The sequence below is a fragment of the Gymnoscopelus braueri genome (genome assembly GCF_963280865.1).
Source record: "Gymnoscopelus braueri genome assembly, chromosome: 1".
NCBI lineage: Eukaryota > Metazoa > Chordata > Actinopteri > Myctophiformes > Myctophidae > Gymnoscopelus > Gymnoscopelus braueri.
Window position 1 is genome coordinate 18725150 of NC_137603.1, and position 25366 is coordinate 18750515.

A 25366-nucleotide genomic window follows, 5' to 3' on the forward strand; every position below is an offset into this window, starting at 1 on the left:
TGACCCTCTATCAGGGGGTCAAGCTATAGAACCCTCCGGAAGGCAGGCACCAATAAACTCTCATGCCAAGCAGACACTGGAAAATGAAGATTGAAACTGAAAGTGGGAACGGCAGAAAACAGAGGTACATGCGCGGATGGCCTCTCATGGTCATCCGAATCCGCGGTACAAATTAATTATCCATCCGTTATCCAACCGCAATAATTATATTATCCAATTTTAATATCCGCATCAACCGTTTTTCCTGTATGTCAAAATATTATTATTTTCTGGTATTCCCCGTTAGTTTTAGTATTAGTTGTGCGATGCGATCACAAAATACATTGATTTAGCCTATGGAATGTCGGTGCGGCATCCAACTGTGCGGCATCCAACTGTTGGATTCCGCACATCCAATAGCTATTTTATCCAATAGCTATTTTATCCAATAGCTATTTTATCCAATAGCTATTTTATGGATAGATATATTAGATGTCATTAATTTATTTACCGCAATATTTCACCCGTGGTTTATCCGATATTAATTAATAATTATATTTGATTGACCCAAATCCACCCTAAACTGCGGTTAACTGCGGCAACCGCGGCTAAAACCGCGATCCGCGCATCTCTAGTACACATGTGGATGGGGGAGGGGGGAGGGGACAACAGCCCTGCTTGAAGGCTATCTTTCATATCACATCTAAAGATTCCACATGCGATGCAACCCCGTGACCGGTCTGAGGTGCAGGGGAGAAACAGTGAGGGGCTTCGTGAAGGGCCCGGCTAGGGTTGCCACCTTTCAGAAAATGAAGTAAGGGACACTTATTACGGCGAAAAATTTATTTGGGGAGCCAGCCCCCCCAAACCCCTGAAATGCATAGAAATCTATGATTTTTTTTATTTTAAGAAATCTATGAAATGTATAAAAAAGAAAATTTGGGAGCCAGACCCCCAAACCCCTGAAATGCATTGAAGACCCGGGAACGCATCTGTGTGTCATTTTTAGATTTCGTTGAGCTATTAAAAAAATAGCAAATATACAAGCTCATAGCGCGGCACAGAGTGCCGTGCTATGAGCTTTTAGATCTGCTATTTTTGAAAAATCATGAAAAGTTGTGCAAAGATTTGACTTTTTTTTTTTTTTTTTTTGCGGACATTTGTAACTCAAATCTTTGCCTCTGGGGGTTCCTGATGTTTTTCCAAATGTTCGCTTTAAAAAATATATAATCCAAGATTTTGCCACGAATTTTCACAATTTTTCAAAAAATAGCAGATCTACAAGCTCATAGCGCGGCACTCGGTGCCGCGCTATGAGCTTTGTATATCTGCTATTTTTGAATAGCCAAAGAAATCTCAAAATGACACAGATGCGTTCCCGGTCTTAATGGGTAAAAAAAATGTAATCTATGAAATCTAAAATTGATTCCGTATTTTACAGGACGGGTGGTAACCCTAAACCTGGCAGTGGCACTGAGGAGCGTTAGTGCAGGAGAGAAACGCCAAGGGGGTGTGGTGAAGGACCTGGCAGCGGTACTGAGGGGGCTGAGAGGTGCAGGGAGAGAAACGCTAAGGGGGTGTTGGGAAGAACCTGGCATTGGTACTGAAAAATGGAAACGAAAAACACCTCAGCCCTCCGGGAAAAAAGCCTACCGACAGCCAAACTCCAAGGGGGTGGGGGGGGGGGTGGGGTGGGCTAAATGTGCTACGCGACCTTCTGAAAAAAACAGAGGACGACGTACCGTAGCCTTGTCACGCAGTGCGTGACAGGCAGAGCCAATATCATTACACCGATTAGCTTGGCCTGGACTGGAAAATACAGAGTCAGAGCCTGTGGAAGACGGATGACGATAAAGCGGGGGGGGGTGTGTGTGGTGTGTGTGTGTGTGTGTGTGTGTGTGTGTGTGTGTGTGTGTGTGTGTGTGTGTGTGTGTGTGTGTGTGTGTGTGTGTGTGTGGTGTGTGTGTGGGGTTTACTCCACAAGATGAATGCCACAATTTCAATTATGAAAATTTTGGCAATTGCAATTACATGCAGCAATTATCGCTGACTGACCTTGCCTGGGCTAGAGTTGCAGGCTAGTGCCAGGGAGAGAGATCATCACTCAGTCGTGCAACCGTCGTGTTCATTTAACTCCACACATTTTCATACAAATTCAGTTCTCTCTTGATCCTATAATAATAACATGCCGGTTACATCAAGCCCACAATTTAGGGCTTGATCCATTTTTAAACCATGAGTAATATAGAGTTAAAGAGACATCCGAGACATGCTTTTTTTTACCAACTTAGGGAACAAGGTAAGATTAGACTCTGCCTTTCTTTAAATATTATCAAGAGACTTAAAGCAGGCTTTTACATCATCTTGCCCTGACAACTATAATGCCTTTCTCTGTCTCAATTGGCGCGATATTGCATCACGCACAGATTGTGCAGAGTTTTGCTGGCAGTTTTTTTAATGAAGACAAAAGACACATTAGGCTCTTTTATTACGCTCTATTCTGCCTTCTCTAAAGTGATTAACTGTTCATTTTGAATCCCTTTTTTTTTTTACAGATTACTTTTAAGGCTTGCCTTGGACAAGCTCTTAACCCATTAAGATCTGGAAACGCATCTGTGTCACTTCTTGATTTGAGCTAAAAAAGCATTATTTGACACTTTGGCTATTCAAAAATAGCAGATCTACAAGCTCATAGCGCGGCACCGAGTGCCGCGCTACGAGCTTGCAGATCTGCTATTTTTGAAAAACCGAGAAAATGTGTGCAAATTAATATATTTATATTCTTTCAAAGCGAACATTTGTAACTCAAATCTTTGCTTCTGGGGGGTCCCTGGAACAAAACATTTTGAGATGGGGGTCGGCGGCCAAATACATGTCATTTTGGGGGTCCTTGACATGAAAAAGTTTGAGCACCACTGATATAGAAACATACGTTTTTTTTCCCGAAAACTGTTGGGATTTAGAAGACATTTTGTAGAATCGGCTTCAGGTCTTAATGGGTTAACTACATCTCAGAACGTCAACCACATATGAGCCAACGCATGGTCTCCTTTAGGATCCTCATGACACTCTAAAGTGTAAGCTAAAGACCTAAGGGTTTATCCTCTGTACATCTAGGCTTACAGTGCTGCCATTCTAGTTCCTTTTTTTCCTCATGTAACCCTGTATAAGATACTGCTGAGATTTGTATACGGTTTACATAAATTGTTGTATATGTGTAGCCTTTTTTTTATATATCTTATGTGCTCTATGAATAAGATTTCAGAATTGGATTACATTTTTACACTCTAGAGCAGGGGTCTTCAATGTTCTATCAGACAAAAGACCCCTTAGCTGAGAGAGACGAAGCAGGGACCCCCACTACATATACTGTATAAAATTGTGTTAACTTTGTTTGTTTACACATCTTTGCTAATAATATAGGGGGGGGGGGTTCCTATCACACAACAATTTGACGACCGCTCTGTCGTAAATCTGAGGACCCCCTAGGAGTCCCAGACCCCCTGTTGAAGACCCATGATCTCTAGAGTGTAATGCTCTGTCCATTTCTTGTCAGGTCACCTTTATAGCACATTTAAAAACAACAGAAGTTGACAACAAAGTGCTTTCCATTCACAATAGCATCATAACGACCTAATAAAATACAACCTAGTAAAAGAAACATAAAAGCAATACCTCGTACAAATACAGCATAATTAACACATTGCCTGCCAAGGACGTATGTTTACGTCTTAAAAAAAAAAAAAGAGAATTCCACAAGAGGGCGCTCTAACACAACCTAGGAATGATCCCTGGACTCTGAGAGAAGGAATGGACAGATGTGACGTCATCCCAAAAAACGTCACCTCCGTCCACTCCTATGTTAGGATTTGTAGAGAAACACACCTAGCTCGGATTTCTTCTTTTTTTGGTGAAAACGACGGGCGATGGAAACAAAATGGCCGATCGCTGTAAAAATGTTTTTGCTCCAGTGAGCAAAGTTAATTGCTCTCAGACTGAGCTGAAGGTAATGGAGAAGAGGTGGGTTTTTAGGGTGGATGTAAACCTTTCAAATGGTGGAGTTGGACTTAATGTGCAGTGGAAGATTGTTCCAGAGTGTGTGGGGGCAATAACAGAAACGGCCCTAAAGGTCACCTTTAGTTTTAAGGCTTGTTGGGGGAACGGGCAAGGAGCATTTGGAAAGATGACTAAGTATCCTGGGGGCAGGAGGTGCAGAAACCAGATCAGAAATGTACTGTGGCGCGAGGGCGTTTAAGGCTTTAACACATTCGGTGCCAGAATTTTATAATAACAGATTACGGCGCTGTTTAAGCTGTAGACTCGGGGACGAGCAATCCATGTGAAACAAAGCATGCGTGCATTTTGCACGATGGTCCTGGCTAACGCCTGGAATGATAACATCTTTCACGCGGGTCACAATGGCGCAGCGATCGCGAATACAAAATGAGTCGTTTTCCCCAACATAAAAAGTTTCAGAGTTATAGGGGTTTTAGAGAAGGAGATGCGGATGGGGAGCCATGTTTTTTGGCACGGTGATCTATAGAGCGTGCCAAAAATCCTGAAGGGGGCGTCAACAAGTGTCTTTTGGTAGCTGCGGACATCTTTGAGGGGTAAAAACCAGGTTGACTTAACATTGCCCAATGCCACGCCCAATGCCTCGCCCCCGCAGGCTGATTTGCCCCTTCTGCTGGTGACGACACGTTGGCACGCTTAATAAGGCCCTTCCTTCTCAGAATCACTGTGGGTGATTCCAGAGCTGCTCCAGCCCCTCCCGTGTGGAAAAAAAGAAAAAAAACGGTTCAGACCGTGTTCGGCACCGAAGCGCTACTCTGTGGAAACACGGTTCAGACCGTGTTTGGCACCCGATGTGTTAAAAACAAAAAGTAAATTTTTTAAATCAATACGATTTGTAAATTAAAGATTTGTTTTGGGGCTTTTATGCCTTTAATCATAGGACAGTAGACTGACAGGAAATGGGGAGAGAGATGGGGAGTGACACGCAGCAAAGGTCGTCGGGATCGGGACTCGAACCCGCGACACGCTGTCAGACTGACATTGCAGCCTAGGGTGCCTGGACCGCCACGCCGCGGCCCAGGCCTCAATATAATGTTTCAGTGGAGTTGGGCTAAAGGTAATGTAAGGTAATGTGCTCGCGCTTCCTAGTTTCCTAGTTGCCAGTGTTTTGGCAGTTGATTCCAACTGGGTTTGAAAACAGCGTTTTCATTACTGGGTTCTTTTCACTCTTTATTCACTCAGCCTGTTATCCACATTGATTTTTAAAAATCTTCATCCCAGCTGACGGCAGCATGCCAATCTGCATTCGATTTAAAATGCACCCATGTGTCTTTACGTCTGTGATGTATTCTTCTGCCAGGCGATCGATCTCGGACGAAAACAAATATGTTAGTATTGCAGACTCACTTATTTATTTATTTAAAGAATATATTTTGAGGCAGTGTTTGTTTCATTTAGACTACCAGAGAGACAAGAAACCAAGGACGGAGAGGAGAAAAGACATGCGCCAACAGGTCTCCGGCTAGAAAATGAGCCGGGGATGTTCTGATTATGGAAACAACGAGTTATCCAGACCAGTAAGCTGCTGTAAATGTGCACTCCCTTGCGAACACATTTCACTTGCAAACTCAAGTCAATTCAAATCTTTACCCAGGCAAACAGCCCTTTTACATGGAGATACTGTCAGGATGAATGACAGATACACGTGCTGACACTGTTGCCCTGCAGAAAGCCATAGGATCTGGTTCTTGTATCTATTAGCATCAAAGAATAAAGCCAGACGTGACAAGGACATCCAAATGGATCAAGTCATTCAAATGATGGATTAGAATTCAGCAACATACCCGTAACACATCTCAAAACCATGCCACCGGTGTCAGATGTGTCCGTTACTGTTATATTGAATCTCTGGCATTTTAAAACCCTTTAAGACCTGAAGCCGATTCTACAAATGTCTTCTAAATCCCAACAGTATTCTGAAAAAAACGTATATTTCTATATCAGTGGTTTTCAAACGTTTTCATGTCAAGGACCCCCAAAATTATATGCATTTGGCCGCCGACCCCCATCTCAAAATATTTTGTTCCAGGGACCCCCCAGAAGCAAAGATTTGAGTGAAAATGTTCGCTTTAAAAGAATATATAATTCAAAGATTTGCACACATTTTCCCTATTTTTCAAAAATAGCAGATCTACAAGCTCGTAGCGCGGCACTCGGTGCCACGCTATGAGCTTGTAGATCTGCTATTTTTGAATAGCCAAAGTAAAATAATGCTTTTTTAGCTCAAATCAAAAAGTGACACAGATGCGTTCCAGGTCTTAATGGGTTAAGGCGTTTTGTTGATGTCAATACGTGGTTACAGTCTGTGGTTCGTTGATGTCATTACAGTACATTTCTATTTATTTCAAATTCAATCCCATAAAGAAAAACCTAGTGCGATGCCTGTCAGAAAGCATGCCCTTTCGGTTATGCAATACCCATTGTACCTGTTGGCAGAGCACAGTATCATAGTGAGACTAGTCTATGAAGATACTAGAAGGACACACACACACACACACACACACACACACACACACACACACACACTTTATGAGTGAGCTTCTTCAATAATATACTGTACTGCATAGAAACCATCCATTATATCACAGTGCATTGCACCTTAGTGAGATTATGAATGGTGTTGTGTGTAACGAATTATGTGCCAATCAACCCCACTACCAGAGAAATGCATGTAAGATCCATCTCTTTTCAATCTTTTCAAGGTCAATCTGACTCAATCAAATGGATAACAAGCAGAAATTGATAGCCTACAGCAGGGAAGATCATTTCCATGTTCTTGCCTGAATGTAAAATAATTATCACTGATGAATAGACCTAATTTAATGTCAACATTGGGGATACAAAGTAGAACGTGTCCGTTTGGTGACTACTGTATTACCGCAATTAATTCAATTTCAATAGGAGCAAATGGAAGGCAGAATGAAATTTCATGTTGCATGTTTATCGGTCAACCCAGTCAGACCAAAGTGGTTTGAATCAACCAACATTGCCATCCGTATTTAATTCATGGGTTCATGGGATATGCGCAAAGTTGACAAATTTGGCCTGAGGGTGGCACTAGAGGAAGGGAAGCTCATGTATTCACACATAATATGGTTAGGGTTCATCCTCTGAGGCGCATGAAGGTGTCCAGCTAATTCCATGGCTGTACCACCAGTAGCTTTCTAGATGGGAGCATGTCTATGTTCTCTCAGTCCTATGTTCCCCTAACCCTAACCCCAATCTGAAGCCGAGGGAACAAAGAGAATATTAACAGAGCTGAGGGAACATAGGGCTGACCCCTTTGAGATTTCTTGTTTGGGGCCTAAATGTTTGACAGACCGACAGCCCGACAGACAGACATTGTAACAGCAAAAACGTTAAAGATAACCAGGTAGGTGTGAAAAAACAGTACACAGCAAGAGTCTGCCTAAAGCTCGCCACTGCAGCATCACATACTGAGTTTGCCATTTGCTAATAAGTCCAATCAATAGTGCTGTTAACTGTACAAATGTAATAGCAAGTCTAAAGGGGCATTCCCAAACTGCCTGTGGGGAAATCAATCCTTTAGCAGAAATCTTATCAAGTTAGCAATAACATGAAATTGAAATCGCTCTCTTGTGTTAATAGATGTTCACTCCCACTTTGGGCGAGAGGACTTTTTTTTTCCTTAATAAGGCTCACAGGCTATTAGGCTTCTCAGCCTTTATGTGCGATCATCACACAATATCAAAGAGAATGAGAACGCTGGCATTATTTAGGATGAATCAAATTGCAGTTGTGAAAAGTGTCATGATAATATGACTCTCAGCAGATTCTTACTGCAACATACCGTTTATACAAAACTGGTATTAGCACAGAGTTCAAAATGAAAACATAACATACTGCTGGCGAGCAAAAAAATAAAGCCTTGTGGGTGAATGGTCTGAAGATGATGTAACGGTTAATACCGGACAAGTTGTACATTAGGTTGTTAAGACTGGAAAATGCAAAAGGCCAAGACCACCCACTGTGAAGTCCACATACTTTGATGCATTCTCAAAGTAAATGCAAATCTGCTTTGCTGGCACTTTCTTAGTGCAGCTACACAGTAAAATCTGTTCATTTTACTTTGACTATTGGCCATGGCTGTGTGTCCTCAAATGAGATCCAAGATATCCCCGATTGTGTTTATTTATTTATTATCATTTACAGTATGTGGCTGCAGACTATAACCTTTTACGTAAGGCCTGCCTACTGCTGCACAGTATTTTGAAGACAACATGAAATCCTATTTATTTAAGGGATCAGCTATTTTCCAGTTGAGGGCTTAAACGGAATGCTGCGGTCTTGCAAACACTTTGATTGAAAACGGTTATAGTTTCCTCAGAACTGCCTTGTTGGTTGGTTGGGTATGGATCGGTATTCCACTGTTAAAGGTACTGTACAATTACAGTACCTTTAACATGGAACACCCATCCATCCATCCTTCCAGAAGTGTGTATAGGTGATAAAAGGATGATATTATAATACTTTTTTTTTAAATTTGTAACGCACTTTATATTTGAAACAAATCTCAAAGTGCTACATGTTAACTCTCTCACTGCCAGACTTATTTCTGGCTGTGTTTGCCCACTGCCAGCGATTTTTCGATTTTCTTACCTTTTTCAAGTAGTCACAGAATATTTATCTCCATTATGATCGATCCCCTGATGGTTGCTAATCACTGAGGGTTATACTGTGTGGTTTCACAAATGTCAACGAAAATAGCATGTCTGGGCCAAAAATACATAGTAAAAAAAAAAGTACACAGGAGCCGAGATACAACCTTTTTAAGTAATAAGTTAAACAAGAAGTGAATGGAGCAGCAAATCTTCGGATCACGATATCTTGGGTTCTGAATTTTTTTTCTCCAAAAAGTCGTTATAAGTAGTTCTTGGCAGCCAGGGCGTTATGACAATGACTCGTTATAAGTTGTTCTTGGCAGTGAGTTAACACATTGGGTGCCAGAGGTTTATTAAAATATTATACGTTGAGTGCCTGCATTTCTTCCATCCACTTGCGTTATAAGTTTCGTGCTGCAGAAGCCCCGACGCGAAAGTGCATGTAAACAAAGCGTGCGTGCGAGACGGCGGAGGGTCCCGACTAACGCCTGGAACAATAATATTGCCAACGCGATCCTCCATTGCAGCGTGATCGCCGATCGGAAACGGCTCGTTTCCACCACATTAAAAAGAAATGGAGATATTAAGCTTTTAGTCAAGGAGATAACATTGAAAACGCCGACCGGAAGGATTTTTGACATGGAGCCTCATCCAGCCTCTTCTTCTCAGAAACTGCTTGGGTGATGTCAAAGTTTCGTTTTAGCGCCCCACGTGGCCCACATGTATAAAAATAGAATTGGGTCAAAAACGGTCCGGACCGTTTTCGGCACTTCTCGTTTGGACCCTCAAAAACGGTCCGGACCGTTTTTGGCATTCAATGTGTTAAAAGCAAAAAAGAAAAAACAATAATAAAACAGTGAAATGAATACAATTCAGATCAAAGGTCAGCTAAACATAAAAGTGTAAAACAAAAAAAAAAACACACATGGCATTGCTGAGTCCATCTAGGCAAATGCCTTGTTAACTCATTGAGTGCCAGATTTTTAATTTATTTTTTAACATTTGGCAATTCTGGCACTCAATTGTACTACCTATGAGTATGTAAAAGAACAAAAACGAATAAACAAAAATTATTTCTATATTATGTCCCAGTGCCAGAGTTTTTTTCAAAGTAAAAAAAAAAGTGCTTAGGAAGCGAGATACAGCCTTTTTCAGTTATACGTTAAACAAGGAGTGGATGGAGCTGCAAATCTTCAGATAATGATATCTTGGGTTCTGAACATGTTTTTAAAAAAGATAAAAAAATTTAACTATTTTTTCAAAAACACGTCAAACACGTCATTGGCACGTTGCGCCATAGCGGTGAAAACACGTGAAACACGTTAATGGCACTCAATGAGTTAAAAAGAAAGGTTTTTAGTCTGTGGTGCTCTCAGATGGTCAGGGAGGGCAGTCCACAGTCGAGGAGCAGCTGAGCAGAAGGCCCGGTCCCCCATGGTGCGGAGCTTCGTTGTGTGGGGTTCGAAGTGTGTTTGAATTTCTAGAACACACACTATGATACCTTACTGTTCAATCAAATCTACCAGTAGTTATGAACAAAACGTTGTGTTTCTACCAATACTCAGTGTTCATATATCAATTTGTAATTTCCAAGAGTGTAAAAATGTTATTAAATGGACCTGAGACATTTGTACACTCCGAGTTAAATGAACACCAAAGATTTCACCGAGTACATCACAAGAAAACCCCATTCATTAAAAAACGTGATTATCGGCTCTATCCTCACTGTCACGGGTGAATCCATGGTGACCGTTTTGCTTGCGGTTTTCTTCATCACACAGGACAGCTCCTGTAGTGGGCGGGTGAGAGACAAATCCTGCCTCTGTGATGAAAGGCAACGGGAAAGGCCTGACATCCTATAACAGGAAATAATAGGTCTCTCGCTGGGATCGATACGACACGCTCTCTCCAATACGTTGTATAGCGGGGAGGTTTGGCGGCACATTAGCTATGCCTGACTTCACTCACTGATCAGCAGGGGTGGACTGGCCATTTGGCGTACCGTGCAAATGCCCGGTGGGCCGCGAGCCAGTGGGCCGCTGGGCCACCCAAAAAAGAAAAAGAAAAAAAAAAAGATTTTTTTTTTTTTAAATCAAATATTTTTGTTCCCGTTTTAGGATTATTACGGTCATTTCAGGGTCGCGTGGCCCAATTATTAGTTACGTTAATGTTTGGGCTGGGATGCTTTCCAGCAGGGGCCTCAGTGCGGCTGCAGAGTTCATGTGCAGGGCTGGGCTGAACAGTGAAACGCTCCCCCCCCCCCCCCCCCCCCCCGTTGACAAAACGGTCCGGGGGGGGGGGTGGGCCGGTCCGGACCAAAATGCCAGGGCTGAATTTTGGTCCCAGTCCGGCCCTGCTGATCAGCATGTCTCCGTCAAGCAGCGGTATTAACCCATTAAGACCGGGAAAGCATCGTTTGTGTCATTTTAAGATTTATTTGGGCTATTCAAAAATAGCAGATATACTGTACTGTACAAGCTCATAGCGCTTGTAGATCTGCTATTTTTGAAAATGTGTTGCTATATTGCTATGTTGCTATAATATCAGTGGTTCTCAAACTTTTTTCATGTCAAGGAACCCCAAAATGCCATGTATTTGGCTGCGGACCCCCATCTCAAAATATGTTGTTCCAGGGACCCCCCAGATTTGAGTTAAAAATGTATACATATATTCAAAGATTTGCACACATTTTGACGATTCTTTTCCAAAAATAGCAGATCTACAAGCTCGTAGCGCGGCACTCGGTGCCGTGCTACGAGCTTGTATATCAGCAATTTTTTTAATAGCCAAAGAAATCTAAAAATGACACACAGATGCGTTCCCGCCGGTCTAAATGGATTAAGGTGGGGGCTGTGGGATGGTGGTTGGGGGTTGGGCGTCGTCTTCTTGACGGCTAACAAAGCTAACTAACTCTGGGGAGGGACTGTGTCACGGCTGGAGTGAGTCTCTATAGATCAGCTCTGACTGAGTGCTCATTCAGAGAGGTCCTTCACAGCCCGATCGATGCAGTGATTATATCATTGTTACCTTTCACTTCATTACGGACCTCTGGAGCAGAAACGGGCAGAGCTTGTGTGCGCGCGTGTGTGTGTGTGTATATGTGCGTGTGTTAGAATGAGTCCACATATCCATGTGTACACGGTGAGTGTACAAATGTAATATTGTTACAAGGTTACATTTGTACTATAGTCTCGCACAGCCTAACGATCAGAGACCTCCGCCTACCGACACGTCTGGGGAAATCTAAATGCAATGAATGGGCTTGGACACCGGAGGATTCCGTCGGTCACAAACCTATGCCCACTGCTTTGAAATACCAATCCTGATACGGTCTCAATATGAAGGACCGCCCCAAGGTCTTTGCATTGGTTCTGTGAAGCTGTTTTTTATTTATTTCTGAACGGTTTCCACGCAGTTTGAATTTAGGTGTCACTAGACCTATCAGTAGGCAAAGATCTCATCTGGCTGCGAGAGATACATTTGTACACTCTCTGAGTTACACTTGGATTGATTAACTTAAAGGGACTACAACATGAATTTTTACTTTTTCTTCTTTTTTGTGTGTTTTTGGTCTCCCCTACCCCTCTTCTATCCCCAAAAATACCCCAGTTTGAACACTCAGGCTCCGCATGTAATCAGAATGAGATTTAATTTAATTTCTTTACTTTTTCCACACAGAACCAGGAGAAAACATGCATACAAACTGGCTCAATAGCGCCCCGTGCCAAACAGGACAATGTGGTATTGCAGGTGAAAGTGCTTTATAAGCCAGAGAGAAGTTAGTTGGAATGAGTATATCTGAGGCTTGATTTAGGCTCAAACCTTTTGAAAAACGTTTGAGGGACATAAACAATATGATATTAAATATTATTATTATTTTTTAAATTCATGGTGTAGATCCTTTAAATAATTTTACTGTGCATTTTCAAGCTTGTGCATGTGCATATAACATAAATCTTGCGTGCGTGCCTGCGCGTGCGTGCCTGTGTGCCTGTGTGTGTGTGTGTGTGTGTGTGTGTGTGTGTGTGTGTGTGAGCATGGGAACGAGTGCACGAATGTGTGTGTACTGAATGTGTGCCGTCGCATTGTCCTCAATCTGTCCACAGCCTGTTAGCCACAGTGAGACAGGTGTGAACAAATATTTACCCTGATAGATACAGACAGCTCATTAGCCGTGTCATATCCCAACAACGCTCACTCAAGCTCAGTGAAAAGAAAATGAGCCTTGTCGCAAATGCCGACACATTTCAGCATGTCTGAGAGTTCCATTCTGTAAGCGTGTGACCTGGGGTATGTGTGTGTGCACGTGTGCCTTTATATGGGTGCACTTTTGTAAGTATGTGTACATGCACAAACCGTGGACATGCATGTATTCTGCACGAATGTGCATGCGCACATTATGTGTGTGTGTGGATATGTGAGTGATTGTGCATAATGTTCAAGATCCAATTTTTGGCCTGTACAGATTATAATTAGTTTGGTTGTATCACGTATGAACACTGATTTTTGTCAATCAGATTTGAACCACATCCCTAGGTGTGGTTTGAAATGCAATTCAAATGTGATTTCCAAAGAAATGTCGAAAAAACGAAAATCTGTCAGCATCACACACTACAGGATACTCTTATTCTCTCATCAGATTATCTTATAACATGCACACACTACAAGATTTTAAACCCATGAGGCATCACACACTACTTCTATTCAGATTATCAGGGCTCCTTGAACACAGCGAGCACCTCACGTCATTCAATCTCACGTCATTACATGCAGAAGCAGTGGCAGCAGATGACCAGCAGATGTAAATAACGAACGAAGCTGGATTAATTTGCAGTGGTGACGAGCGGTTGTGATATGTCTGAGAAGACACGTTACAGACAGTGTTCTTGCCACATATCTACAAGCCTCAGCTGTCCAACGCACCACACAGCTTGTTTGGACCGGTCTCCGTGCCAAAAGTCTATACTTCACATCTGTCATCATTTGTAGACTTGTCTTTTTCTCGGTCGCGTTAGACTCCCGTCGTGCCCGTGCCGTTCCACAGCACGGGCACGACAGTAGAGAGAGCCAGATAAATATCAAACATGTTTGAAAACTGTCGGGACGGCCCACATGTCCTGTGAGCAACCGGATTGGATCTTTGAACCGCTCACACTAGAGGATAATCATGACACTTTCTCCCGATTTGGGCCGGGGTACGGAATCCCTCCTCCCTCCCCCGATACTCGGGAGGGTAGTTTCCGTCCCAAAATCACCCCGATTATCCTGTAGTGTGAGGCCAGCTGGACACTCGGACACTGAATTCAGCCTGAATTATACTTTCTCAAATGATGGTGTCGGCTCAATGAAAATAGCCGATCTACTGTAAAAGCTCACAATGTGGCACATTGTAACACGTTGTGAGCTTGTAGATCAGCTAGCTGAATACAAATGGATTCTGATCGGTGTGGGCAGTCAGTCCTAAAGATCGTATTTGAGAAGCAAATTGGATTTGTCTGCAGTCTGAACAAAGCCTACTGTATATGATATAATAATTTAGTTCCCACTCCTTTGCTGTATCTTTTGTCACTGTACCCTAATTGCTCCTGATGAGCAGGTTGGTGCCTTGCATGGTTTCCTCCGCCATCGGTGTATGAATGTGTGTGTGAATGGGTGAATGTAATGCACAATCTATGTAAAGCGCTTTGGATAAAAGCGCTATACAAATGCACCATTTACCATTTACCATTTACATAATGTCTGGGTGCATACACGTGCAACACGTGTTTAGGCATGTTACCTGTTGCAGTCGACGTGCAGCAGTAGGTGGGAGGCGCTGATGGTGAGGGCGATCTTATGCCACTGGCCATCGGCGAGGCGATAGGGGAAGGATTCGGAGCGAGGCTTGCCTTTGAAGCGATAGTGGTAGCGGATCTCCTCTCTCACTCCGCTGCTCTCCAGCTCAAAGTAACTGCAAGGCAGAGAGAGGACAAAACACAGTCAAGAGCGCAAAAGGTCAGTGGTGCAGTTTGCAGTGAAAGATATATCTCTTTCTCTGAGGTTACGGAGCATTCCTGATACAGAAACAACACATTTTGCACATGTACCATTTTTGTTAGGTTCTGAACCAGTAAATATACATGCAGCAGTTTAATTTCCCCACAACCAAACACAGCTTGTAAACACATCTAATCAAGAGAAACAAACACATATTCAAGAGCACTGTATGCACTTAGGAAGTAATTGTGATGTTTGTCAAATATTTTTTACACAGCACTGTGGACAGAGAGACAAATAGGTGGTGGTAATAGACAGAGGGATACGTCGCAACATCGGACTTGTTCTGGATTTGAACCCCAGCCCATCATGACACTGTGTTCACCGGTGATTCCATCAGGTTGCCTTGTCTGTTCACATCTAGGATCTGCAACTCTGCCCGTCTGTCTCACTGCTTCTCCAGCTCCTCTCCCAGCTGACATGCCCTGGATTCAACAACCTGATCAACCATGCTAAATCAAGAGTCAACCAGCTACGGCCAGCAGCGCAGCCAGAGGCGGCCAGCCATGACATTTCAGTTTCCTCTGGCTGCACCTGACCCCCATCACAGAACTGCAAGACCCCCAGCAGATGGCCCCGGGTACAAACACACACACACACACACACACACTACCCAAACCCTCACTGTACATAGTAAAGTATGCGTAAACAAACACCCACGCGTATCCAAGTTGGCAAGCTCAGAATTGCACATGTATAGTACACAGGACATTGGGTGAAATGAGAATAATGAAGAATAATATAATATTCAATGATTTTTTAAAGGTCAGTGAAAACGCTCGGAATCGCTGGCAAGGTCGGCTAGATACTATGTTTTACTCTGGGGGTTAATGAGTTAATTTTGAGTTAATGAGTCAATAAAGTATTTCTATTTTATATAGACTACTTTTTGCTAACACTTGTACAGATTGTGTACAAAACTCACACAAATGACAACACATTATCTCTGGAGTCAGTCAAAATTCATGATCGACCCGAAATTTGAATCACAACACAGAGCCAAACTCGAGATATGTATGTATGTATGTATGTATGTATGTATGTATGTATGTATGTATGTATGTATGTATGTATGTATGTATGCATATATATATATACTGTATATACCACACACACACACACACACACACACACACACACACACACACATATGCTGTTTTCTCCATTATCAAAACTATTTTGGAAACAATAAATTCAAAAATACATAATTTGCATGCGCGCAAACCCTATGTGTACACACACACACACACACACACAGTAGGCCTTCATTCCACACAGCATCCTAGCCATCCTCATGCATATTTATAGTCCAGGAGGACAGACGTGCTCCATGGAATACCAAGTGAGGCTGTGGGAAGCTGGAGTTATCCACTGTGCTATTTTCTCAGAGATGTAACTGAGAGAGACTCATCAGAACTCACACAAACAAACAACACTTCCTCTCTAAGGAATTAATACACCGCCCAAGTATGAATTACGAAAGGCCAAAGGTCTTCGATGGATGTTTGTTTCCATCTAGCAGAGCTAATGACACGAGCCGAGAATTACAGGTAAAGCCTGCTGCGACTAATCGACACAGGGACAGACGTCTAGGACTCCTGGTCTTGGGGCTTTCATAGTTCTCTGGGGAGCCTTTTTTAAGTAATATAAATGCCTGAGAATGAAGGGGGTGAGAGGGTTGTGCTAATATTGAAACGATTAACAGAGAGCAAATTAACAAGCATCGCAGGGAAGTACTTTCCTAGGATATTAAATTGCATTTACGTAGATGAGATGGTGGCTGTTCCGGGTTGCATATTCTGTATGTGCGGGCTCATTTATAGTGTTTTGCACACGTGTATTTGTGTGCATATGTGTGTGTGTGTGTGTGGGAGCATGAGCCCAGCAAGGAGAGTGGATTTATACAGCATGTCATCGGTCTGAAATTAAATGAATACATCACTCTGTGGCTGCATTGGGCACTGACCCGACAGCTCATTTCAATCACGCTGAAGGAGAGAGAGAGCTGCTTGCACTTGTCATTTGCGGAAGAATCATTTGCATTGAATGAGGGGGCAAAACGAGGGCTCTTCAGCCTGGCGTCATCCACTGACGCAAAGCTTCCTTTGTTGGCTTTTTATTTTAAAGGGCAGGAGGAACTCTAAGAACAACGCAGCCATGCTAAATTAAATAAATAAATTATAGCAATAATTATTATTTTAAAAAAGTATTGTCACAATCACTTTACAGGATATTTGCTGGTATGTCCAATTGTATTCCGACATCACAGTATTAAGTACGGGAATGAGATTCTCTTGCTTATAAAATGTGTAGTTAAGACTATACAGTACACTATATCACAGAAGGTATTTAGAGTGACTATACAGTACCGTTCTTACATTCAACAGTCAACCGCTACGTATGGCAGTAGGTGTGCAGGTGTACATTAGTCGTGCTGAGCTGTACAGTAAGCAGTGTGTTGGTCCAGGGTGCCATTTATGCAGAGTAGGGTGAGATGCATGAGATAAGTTGTGATCTTTCAAACATGTCATTAGCCCTTTAAGACCTGGAACGCATCTGTGTCATTTTTTTATTTCTTTGGGCTATTCAAAAATAGCAGATATACAAGCTGATAGCGCGGCACCGAGTGCCGCGCTATGAGCTTGTATATAGCTTGTAGATCTGCTATTTTTCAAAAATCTTGAAAATGTGTGGAAATCTTTGAATATATATATATTTTTTATTTTTTAAAGCATTTTTTTTAAACTAAAATCTTTGCTTCTGGGGGGTCCCTGGAACAACATATTTTGCCAAGTACATATCATTTTGGGGTCCTTGACATGAAAAGGTTTGAAAACCACTGACATTATTGCAACAGTTTTTTCTTAGGATTTTTGTTAGGATTTAGAAGACATGTGTAGAATCCCCCCAGAAGCAAAGATCTGAGTTAAAAATGTTTGCTTTAAAAATATATATATATATTCAAAGATTTGCTCAAATCTTTCACGATTTAAAAAAAAATAGCAGATCTACAAGCTCATAGCGCGGCACTCGGTGCCGCGCTATGAGCTTGTAGATCTGCTATTTTTTAGTGACACAGATGCGTTCAGGTCTTAGTGACACAGATGCGTTCCAGGTCTTAAAGGGTTAATGTCATGACACTGAAAAGTACTGTAGCAGCGTGCAATGGTGCACATTACAAGGTGAGCAATGCAAAAATCTGTGCTTATGTAATACAGAAACAGCAATAAAAGTAGCTAGCCTTCCAGACAATGCTATAGGAATAGTGAGTAGGAGATTTTTTGGCAGTGTGCGGGGGAAGAGTTCTGCGAAGCCCTGCTTGAGTTGGGTGACAGCTCTTGGCAAGCAAAATGTTGAGATGACAGGTGTTCTTGGTCATAACGGAAGGGATGGCTGCTTGTGTGTGTGTGTGTGTGTGTGTGTACAGGACCTGTTGGAAAATATCCTGCCTTATAGCATCGTGCAGATATTTGGTGAACAGGTCAGTCACCCACTCAGTAGCTGGACAGGGTGGAGTTTATTCTTTACTTATTCTTTATTCTTTACTCATCGCCGATCACGGAGTGAACTTCCATTTCTATGCTGATGATACCCAGCTGTATCTTTCAGTAGCTCCAGACGACCCCTGCGCTCTAGACCCATTGTTGACCTGTCTGTCCAGTATAAAATGCTGGATGAGTGAGAACTTTCTTAAGCTAAATGAGGATAAAACAGAAGTTCTCATAATTGGCTCCAGTGAGCAGAGAGAATCAATAACAAGTAGACTTGGTAACCTGGCTGTAGAAAGTAACACCACAGTAAAGAACCTGGGGGTGATTATCGATTCTGAATTGAATTTCAATACACACATTAATCATGTCACCAAGATTGCTTTCTTTCATCTTAGAAATATTGCACGAATTAGAGATTATCTGTCGTTAGACGATGCAAAAACGCTGATCCACGCTTTTGTTTTCTCTCGGCTTGATTACTGCAACGCACTCTACTCTGGCCTGCCAAAGAAAACAACTGACAGATTACAACTTGTTCAAAATGCGGCAGCCAGAATTTTAACTAAAACCAGGATGAGAGAACATATCACTCCAGTTCTAGCTTCACTACACTGGCTCCCGGTTGTTTTTAGGATTGATTTTAAAATTCTTTTAATAGTTTATAAAGCTCTAAATGGTCTGGCACCTTCCTACCTCTCCGACTGCCTAGAGAGATATGTTCCAAACCGGGCCCTCAGGTCTTCAAGTGCTGACCTGCTCGAGGTGCCTACAATGACATATAAAAAATACGGTGAAGCAGCATTCTGCTTTTACGGACCGACAGTGTGGAATAAACTCCCACTACACTTAAGACAGGCAGCCTCTGTCGATAGCTTTAAAGCACAGCTCAAGACCTATTACTTCACTCTTGCTTTTAGCTGATTCTTTGGTTGATTTTTAATTCCTCACTGTATTCCCTATTTTAATGTTGTTTTATGCCTTTGCTTTTGTTTTGTGTGAGTGGAAGAGAAAGTCACGGTAGTTAAAAGACAAGAGTCTGATAACTCCATCCGGAGGATTTAGTGAATTATCCTCTGGGGCACGTCGACACGTGGTGGACCCTCCAGGGCAGATCCTTTTGTCTATGTTTATTCTATATATCTTGTATAACCCCGATATCATTCTCAGGGGTGTACGGTGTGTGGTTTGGATGTGATAAGTTAGCAGATCCCCTGGGCTAGTCCACACGTGGTAAACATGGTGAAAATATATTACTAAGGTGTAATATTACTAAGTGAAAATATATTACTAAGGTGTAATATTGACAATTGTGTGAAGATATATTACTAAGGTACACAAGGTACACATGTAATATTGGCAATTGTGTGTGTTGTAGTTGTGTTGTGGCGAGGGCCACTGCATTTTACTGCATTTTACTGCTTTTATTTTATTTTATTTTAATTTTAGCACGTCGACACGTTGTGGACCCTCCAGGGCAGATCCTTTTGTCTATGTTTATTCTATATATCTTGTATAACCCCGATATCATTCTCAGGGGTGTACGGTGTGTGGTTTGGATGTGATAAGTTAGCAGATCCCCTGGGCTAGTCCACACGTGGTAAACATGGTGAAAATATATTACTAAGGTGTAATATTACTAAGTGAAAATATATTACTAAGGTGTAATACTGACAATTGTGTGAAGATATATTACTAAGGTACACAAGGTACACATGTAATATTGGCAATTGTGTGAAGTGTGGATATTTCTTTAGCTGTGTTGTAGAGGGCAGTGGCCACTACATTTAAGTTATATCCATTTGTGTTGTAGTTGTGTAGTGGCGAGGGCCACTGCATTTTACTGCATTTTACTGCTTTTATTTTATTTCATTTTATTTTTGTTTGCTTTATTGTTAAATTGGTTCTAACTGTAATTGTATCCTTGCTCTGTAAAGCACTTTGAGCTGCATTTCATGTCATGAAAGGTGCTATACAAATAAAGTTTATTATTATTATTATTATTATTATTTGGTAAAAAAAAATTAAAGCTCTGGATGAAGATAGTATGCTTTCAATGAAGCTCAAATTCTTTCAACTACATGTAGCTCTAATAAGCCTGGTTCAAGTCCGAAGGGTGCTGCCGTATAGGTATGCTCCACCTCTCTGCTGTGCACACATTTTCGCACATAATCTCCGTCACCAAGAAAGACAAACAAGTTCTTTGTTGTCACTTAGAATTTGTATTCCTTTTTTTACATACATACAATAAACATCACATAAAAAGAAAAAGAAAGAAAGAAAGAAAAACATGACTTCCAAACAAGTTAGTTCTGGTTCAACAACAACTTGTTTGCTCTGGAAGATGAAAATATTTCTTATTTTTGTAAAGTGCAAAGAACAAATTATTAAAGGAATAGTTCATGCCCAAAATGACTTTTTTTTTCTATCGATTACGCACCCCATGGAGACTTGAATTCATGGAGACTTTTTAGTTTTTGTCTTATTTCTAAGCCAATAATTTCATGACTGGCGGCGGCTCCGGTAGGAGACTCAAAGTGTCAACTTAGGAATGCGACCAAAACAAAAAACATCTCTATCAATTCAAGGCTTCATGGCGTGTGTAATCGATAGACAATAAGTACATTTTTGGGTGAACTATCCCTTTGAATACAATGCAAGATTGACAGGGGATATTTATCTTTGTTCTCATTCTCTGCAAATAGTTTAGACAGCTGTGATCTAGGCAGACATAATGATCAAATATTGAGAAAAACTAAAAAAAACACTAAGAAAAGCAAAGATACACAATGCCTATTGACTGAATAGTGAACAAACTCTCCGATTATCTGCTGCATTAATGACCTACTCTTGCCACAGAAATATCAATATACAGTATCATGAATATGACCTTCAGGGCTTGAAATTGCAACTTTGTTTTAGACGCATATGCTCCAGAAATGTTATGTGCGCCCCAAAATGTAATTGGCATCATTTGTGACCAAACCAAATGGGAGTGCATGTCTTCTCCTGCCATCCGGAAAAAACTAACATGCCTTGTGAGTTGTGAGTAAGTGCTCTGGTGCTCTTTAGCATGGAGATGGTTTGCTCATTGACACAACAGAGCAGAGTTGTCGCTGAGTGCTGACGAGCTGACATTTCAGCACTTTATGTGTGATCTTGCGGTGTGTCAAGAAAAAGGTTTTTCCCCCCCCCAAGTATTTAAGCTGAGAAACGAGACGAGTCGATTGCTGAGACTCGCATTGTGAATGAGAGACGCGGGCACCAGCTGCTGCACAATAAAAAATATATATAAATCAAAGCAAACAATTAAAAGTGAACAAAATCTGTGTAGAGGGAACTTCTCTGGAGATGTTTGATGCCTCCGTCTCAGTGAAGAGATGGATGGAAGGACAGAACGCCAGGAGACCCTATTTTAAATCCTGGCCCCTCGATATTGCATAAAGCTCCAGTGGTGGGGGCCTGCCATCATGTGTTTTTTAATTTACACAGTTTTATGTTACTTGTAAACTGTACTGCTATAGTAATTCTTTTGAATCAATGAAAAATAAAAATCACATAAAAAATACTGTTGGTGGTGGTTTCTTTGGTGGGAATTTTAGCCCTGATATTGTATATTTAAATACATGTCTTCTCCCTCATTCCTGTACCAGCCTTATAAAACATGAGGCATTCTTCTCTCTAACTCGCCCAAGCCTCAAAGCCATCCAAATCTCCGGGTCCCGCAGCTCGGCCCCTTTGACAAAAAAAAAGTCTGGTTTCGTTTGGGCATGCAAACTCTCACTGCTGGTCCGCCTTGGCTTCTTTTCAACCGAAGCATGAGCCTACCTCCACTGAGAAATTCAGCATGTTTTCCATGAAAGGGGAAGAGCCTATAAAGAACGTGCCAATGAACTGAGGGGAGGAAATATGGTGCCTCCGGAATGTGACAAAAGCCCCAGCAAGATGCACAGAGCGGCTGGGGAGGGCCGGGGCAGCAGGGGTACACCTTTGGTGTGTGTCGAGTGCTTTACCGTAGGTGACGAGAGGAGATGGAGATGGGAGGCTTTGAGTTTGCTCATCACAGAGCTACCTCTTGCTGCTGACAATGGAAGTGTGACTTGGACCTGGGAAACTGCTGGCTTGGCAGAAGAAAAAAAAAAACGGGTTCCCTTTGTTCTATTCAGTCTGCCGGAGCAGTAATAAACCTTGCCTCCCTTTTCCCCGATACTGGACCAGAAAAAAAAAGTCTCTCTGCTTTTGCAATAGGTACCAAGAAATGCTTGCATTCAAAAGACCTTTTCCCTTTGAGAGGAAGCGAGCGGCGAAGGTGGGATGGGGGGCGGGGGGAGGGGGGGGTGTATTATCATACCGGGACAGTGAGGCAGAGGGCAAGAGAGGACGGTGTGATTGTGCCAGCAGAGTGACGGAGAAGCAGAGAGGGAGGCCAAGGAATGTATGATTGGATTTGGCCAAGCGGTAGAGCTAGCGTGTTCCGTTAGTCGTCTGAATGCAAGGGGATACATTATAATGGGAGAGAATGGGCACATGCTGAGAGCTCTAACAGGGCCTGCAAAGAGGGCCTCTGAGGGATAGCGACAAATCCAGGCTCATGTGTGGAGTGCAGCGTCTGAATCAAGCCCGACACAGCTCACTCCCGTCTCCCAATTTAATTACACTCACACTGTATACGCCTCCAAACAGACACGACAATGGCTTTCAGATTAAGTCTGTGTGGTATTGTCTGGGGTGGCGATTTTCCCACATTTGCATCATCATAATCAAATAAAATAGTGAATACAACCTCCCAAGGTAATACGGGGGAAAAAAAGGCAATACACAGTCCAAATTAAACTGAAAAGTCAAACAAAAATGAAAAAGTTATTCTAAAAGCAGCAACTAGATGGTCATTGAATGTTAGTTTTTTCACTTATGAAAGTTGAGGATCTGAGGTACAAAATGAGGCATGTCTTCTTAGATTTACCCAACAGTATTGGAAGTTTTGACAAGGATTTTCAAACTTTCTCAGCTCAAAATACATCTTTGGAAAAAATATATATATTTTAAATTAAAGGTAGGGTAAGTGATATTTTTTTTATATTTTTTAGTTTTTTGTTAAAAGGTTAAAGTACTATATTCTGGTAGTAATCATTGCTACAAAGCTTTTGTTAGGTCACAGGGGTCTCTCCAGCTCTTTAGTAAACAGAATATACGTACATTTTCAGGTAGGTGACAAACTTTAAGCCAATCAGGAGAGAGTACTGAAAATGCATTTTCTGTTTCATAAAGAGCTGGAGAGACATGGGAGACTCCTTTTACTGAACAAACACTCTATAGCAATGAATACTATCAGAATATAGAGCTATTTAGCACCTATTTTAACCAAAGTAAATCACTTACCCTACCTTTAATTGATAATAATGATAATAAAATAATACAGACAATTTATATAGCGCTTTTCTAAGTACTTTTCTACAAGTACTAATCCATATAGAATCCCATTGCCTTTAGTACAGTTAGAGCGGCCTCTGTAGGTTCGAGTGCTGTGCGAAAATAAAACAATTTCTGTGATCTCACAGCTATGAAAAGTAACGTTGGGGAATGCAAATAAAATTAGAATCATTTGACATGCGGATGATTCGGTCGGTGCGGGTCTATAAATAGGATAATATAATTAATTTGTCCGGATGACAGATGGATGAGGAATGTGTACACACGGATTAGGGTGACGAAAAAGCCCATCCACGCATCTCTAATAGATACTATAGTTTAATGGGTGTCTATTTAATGCTCAGTGGGAATCAGATCAGTCGGATCCAGTGTACAGCCTGCCTACTGTACCCGGTCATCACTCACTCAACGTTTTCCTCTTCCGTTTTGACTCTGTCCACGGCTAGCGAGCTAACAACGAGGCGATCTACTGCATAATGCAACGTGACTGCTCTTAATGCTCCCGCGTTGTGGACTTACTCCCATGCCAAGCAAAGTCCATTACAGATTAGTGCTGCACGATTCTTGCTCAAATGTGAATCACCATTTTCCTCCATAAGAATTGAGATCACGATTCTCACACGATTCTCACACAATTCTCTTGTAAATATAAAAATATTAAATCGTCATAATTTAAAATCGAGATCGCATAGGTGTCTGAATCGAGATCACAATCTTTTTTCGATTAATCGTGCAGCACTATTACAGATATTGCAGGTAATCCTTTTCATTGCGATGTTGCGGGTGAAACGCTCTCTGTCATTTGTGCATAGGGTGCCGAAATGTTCGTTTTCAACTTTGCGCTCGTTATTGCGCATGTGCAACTCTGCAGATTGTAAGGGAAGCGAGAAGGTTCACGCCTCCTTAGCTTAGCCACGGATAGCGCAGCAAAAACGTGGAAACACAGACGCGATTGGTTTACGAAAAACAGCGATTTGTTGCAGATAAAAATAAATCAAATTAGTTTGCAAAGTAATTTAGCCATCAATTTTAATCAATTTAATCGATTAGTTGTTGATAGGCCCTGCCCTAGTAGACATAAGCTATGGCATGAGCAAAACATTATGAGTAAGTACTACATCTTTTTGTACTTATAGGCTAATAATAAAATACTGCAGTATTATATGATTCATATCCATTCACTGCAACAACAGACAAAAAGTTATTTTGTTTTTTAAGTTAGGCTATATTATTTTGACAATCGACGTAAGCATTTTGGTATGAAAGCCAGCATTCTTAATCCTGTATCATACAAACCAAACCACATGTAAATCGGTTGAGAACTCTGCGAGTTGTGGTGCTTTTCATGCCTTAATAATCTCAGTTTATACTTCGACGCACGATGGTATCGCAAGTTGAAAATCGACGATCTACAAACCCACGACAAGATGCTTCCGCGAAGCGCTGTGGGCTTGTACATCGACGATACCGTTGTGCGTCGAAGCATAACTCAGTCAGCATAGACATAAAAGGCATAGAAAGTGAAGCTCAGCAATTGGAATGAGCAGCAGCAGTCAGTGTAGTTCTTCTGCAAGTCTATAGTAAAGATTTTTGCGCACAAGACAACGTAGAACGTTTTTTATCTACATTTTATGGCAGATTACAGTATACATTTCACTCAACTACGGTATATAATATTTACCTTGTTGGTTTGATTATTTAAAATATATATAAAATATATTTTAAAGTAATATTTAT

The 25366-nt window shown here is 41.6% G+C and overlaps 1 protein-coding gene across 1 annotated transcript in view; it reads right to left on the reverse strand.

Moving 5' to 3' along the window:
* The window catches only part of LOC308082649 (protein kinase C-binding protein NELL1-like), a 302553-nt gene that overhangs the window by 234878 nt on the left and 42309 nt on the right, over positions 1-25366 (reverse strand). Inside the window, exon 4 of the mRNA XM_080424542.1 lies at positions 14455-14625. Coding sequence (XP_080280668.1) covers positions 14455-14625 — 171 coding nt within the window. The remainder of the gene's footprint in view (positions 1-14454; positions 14626-25366) is intronic.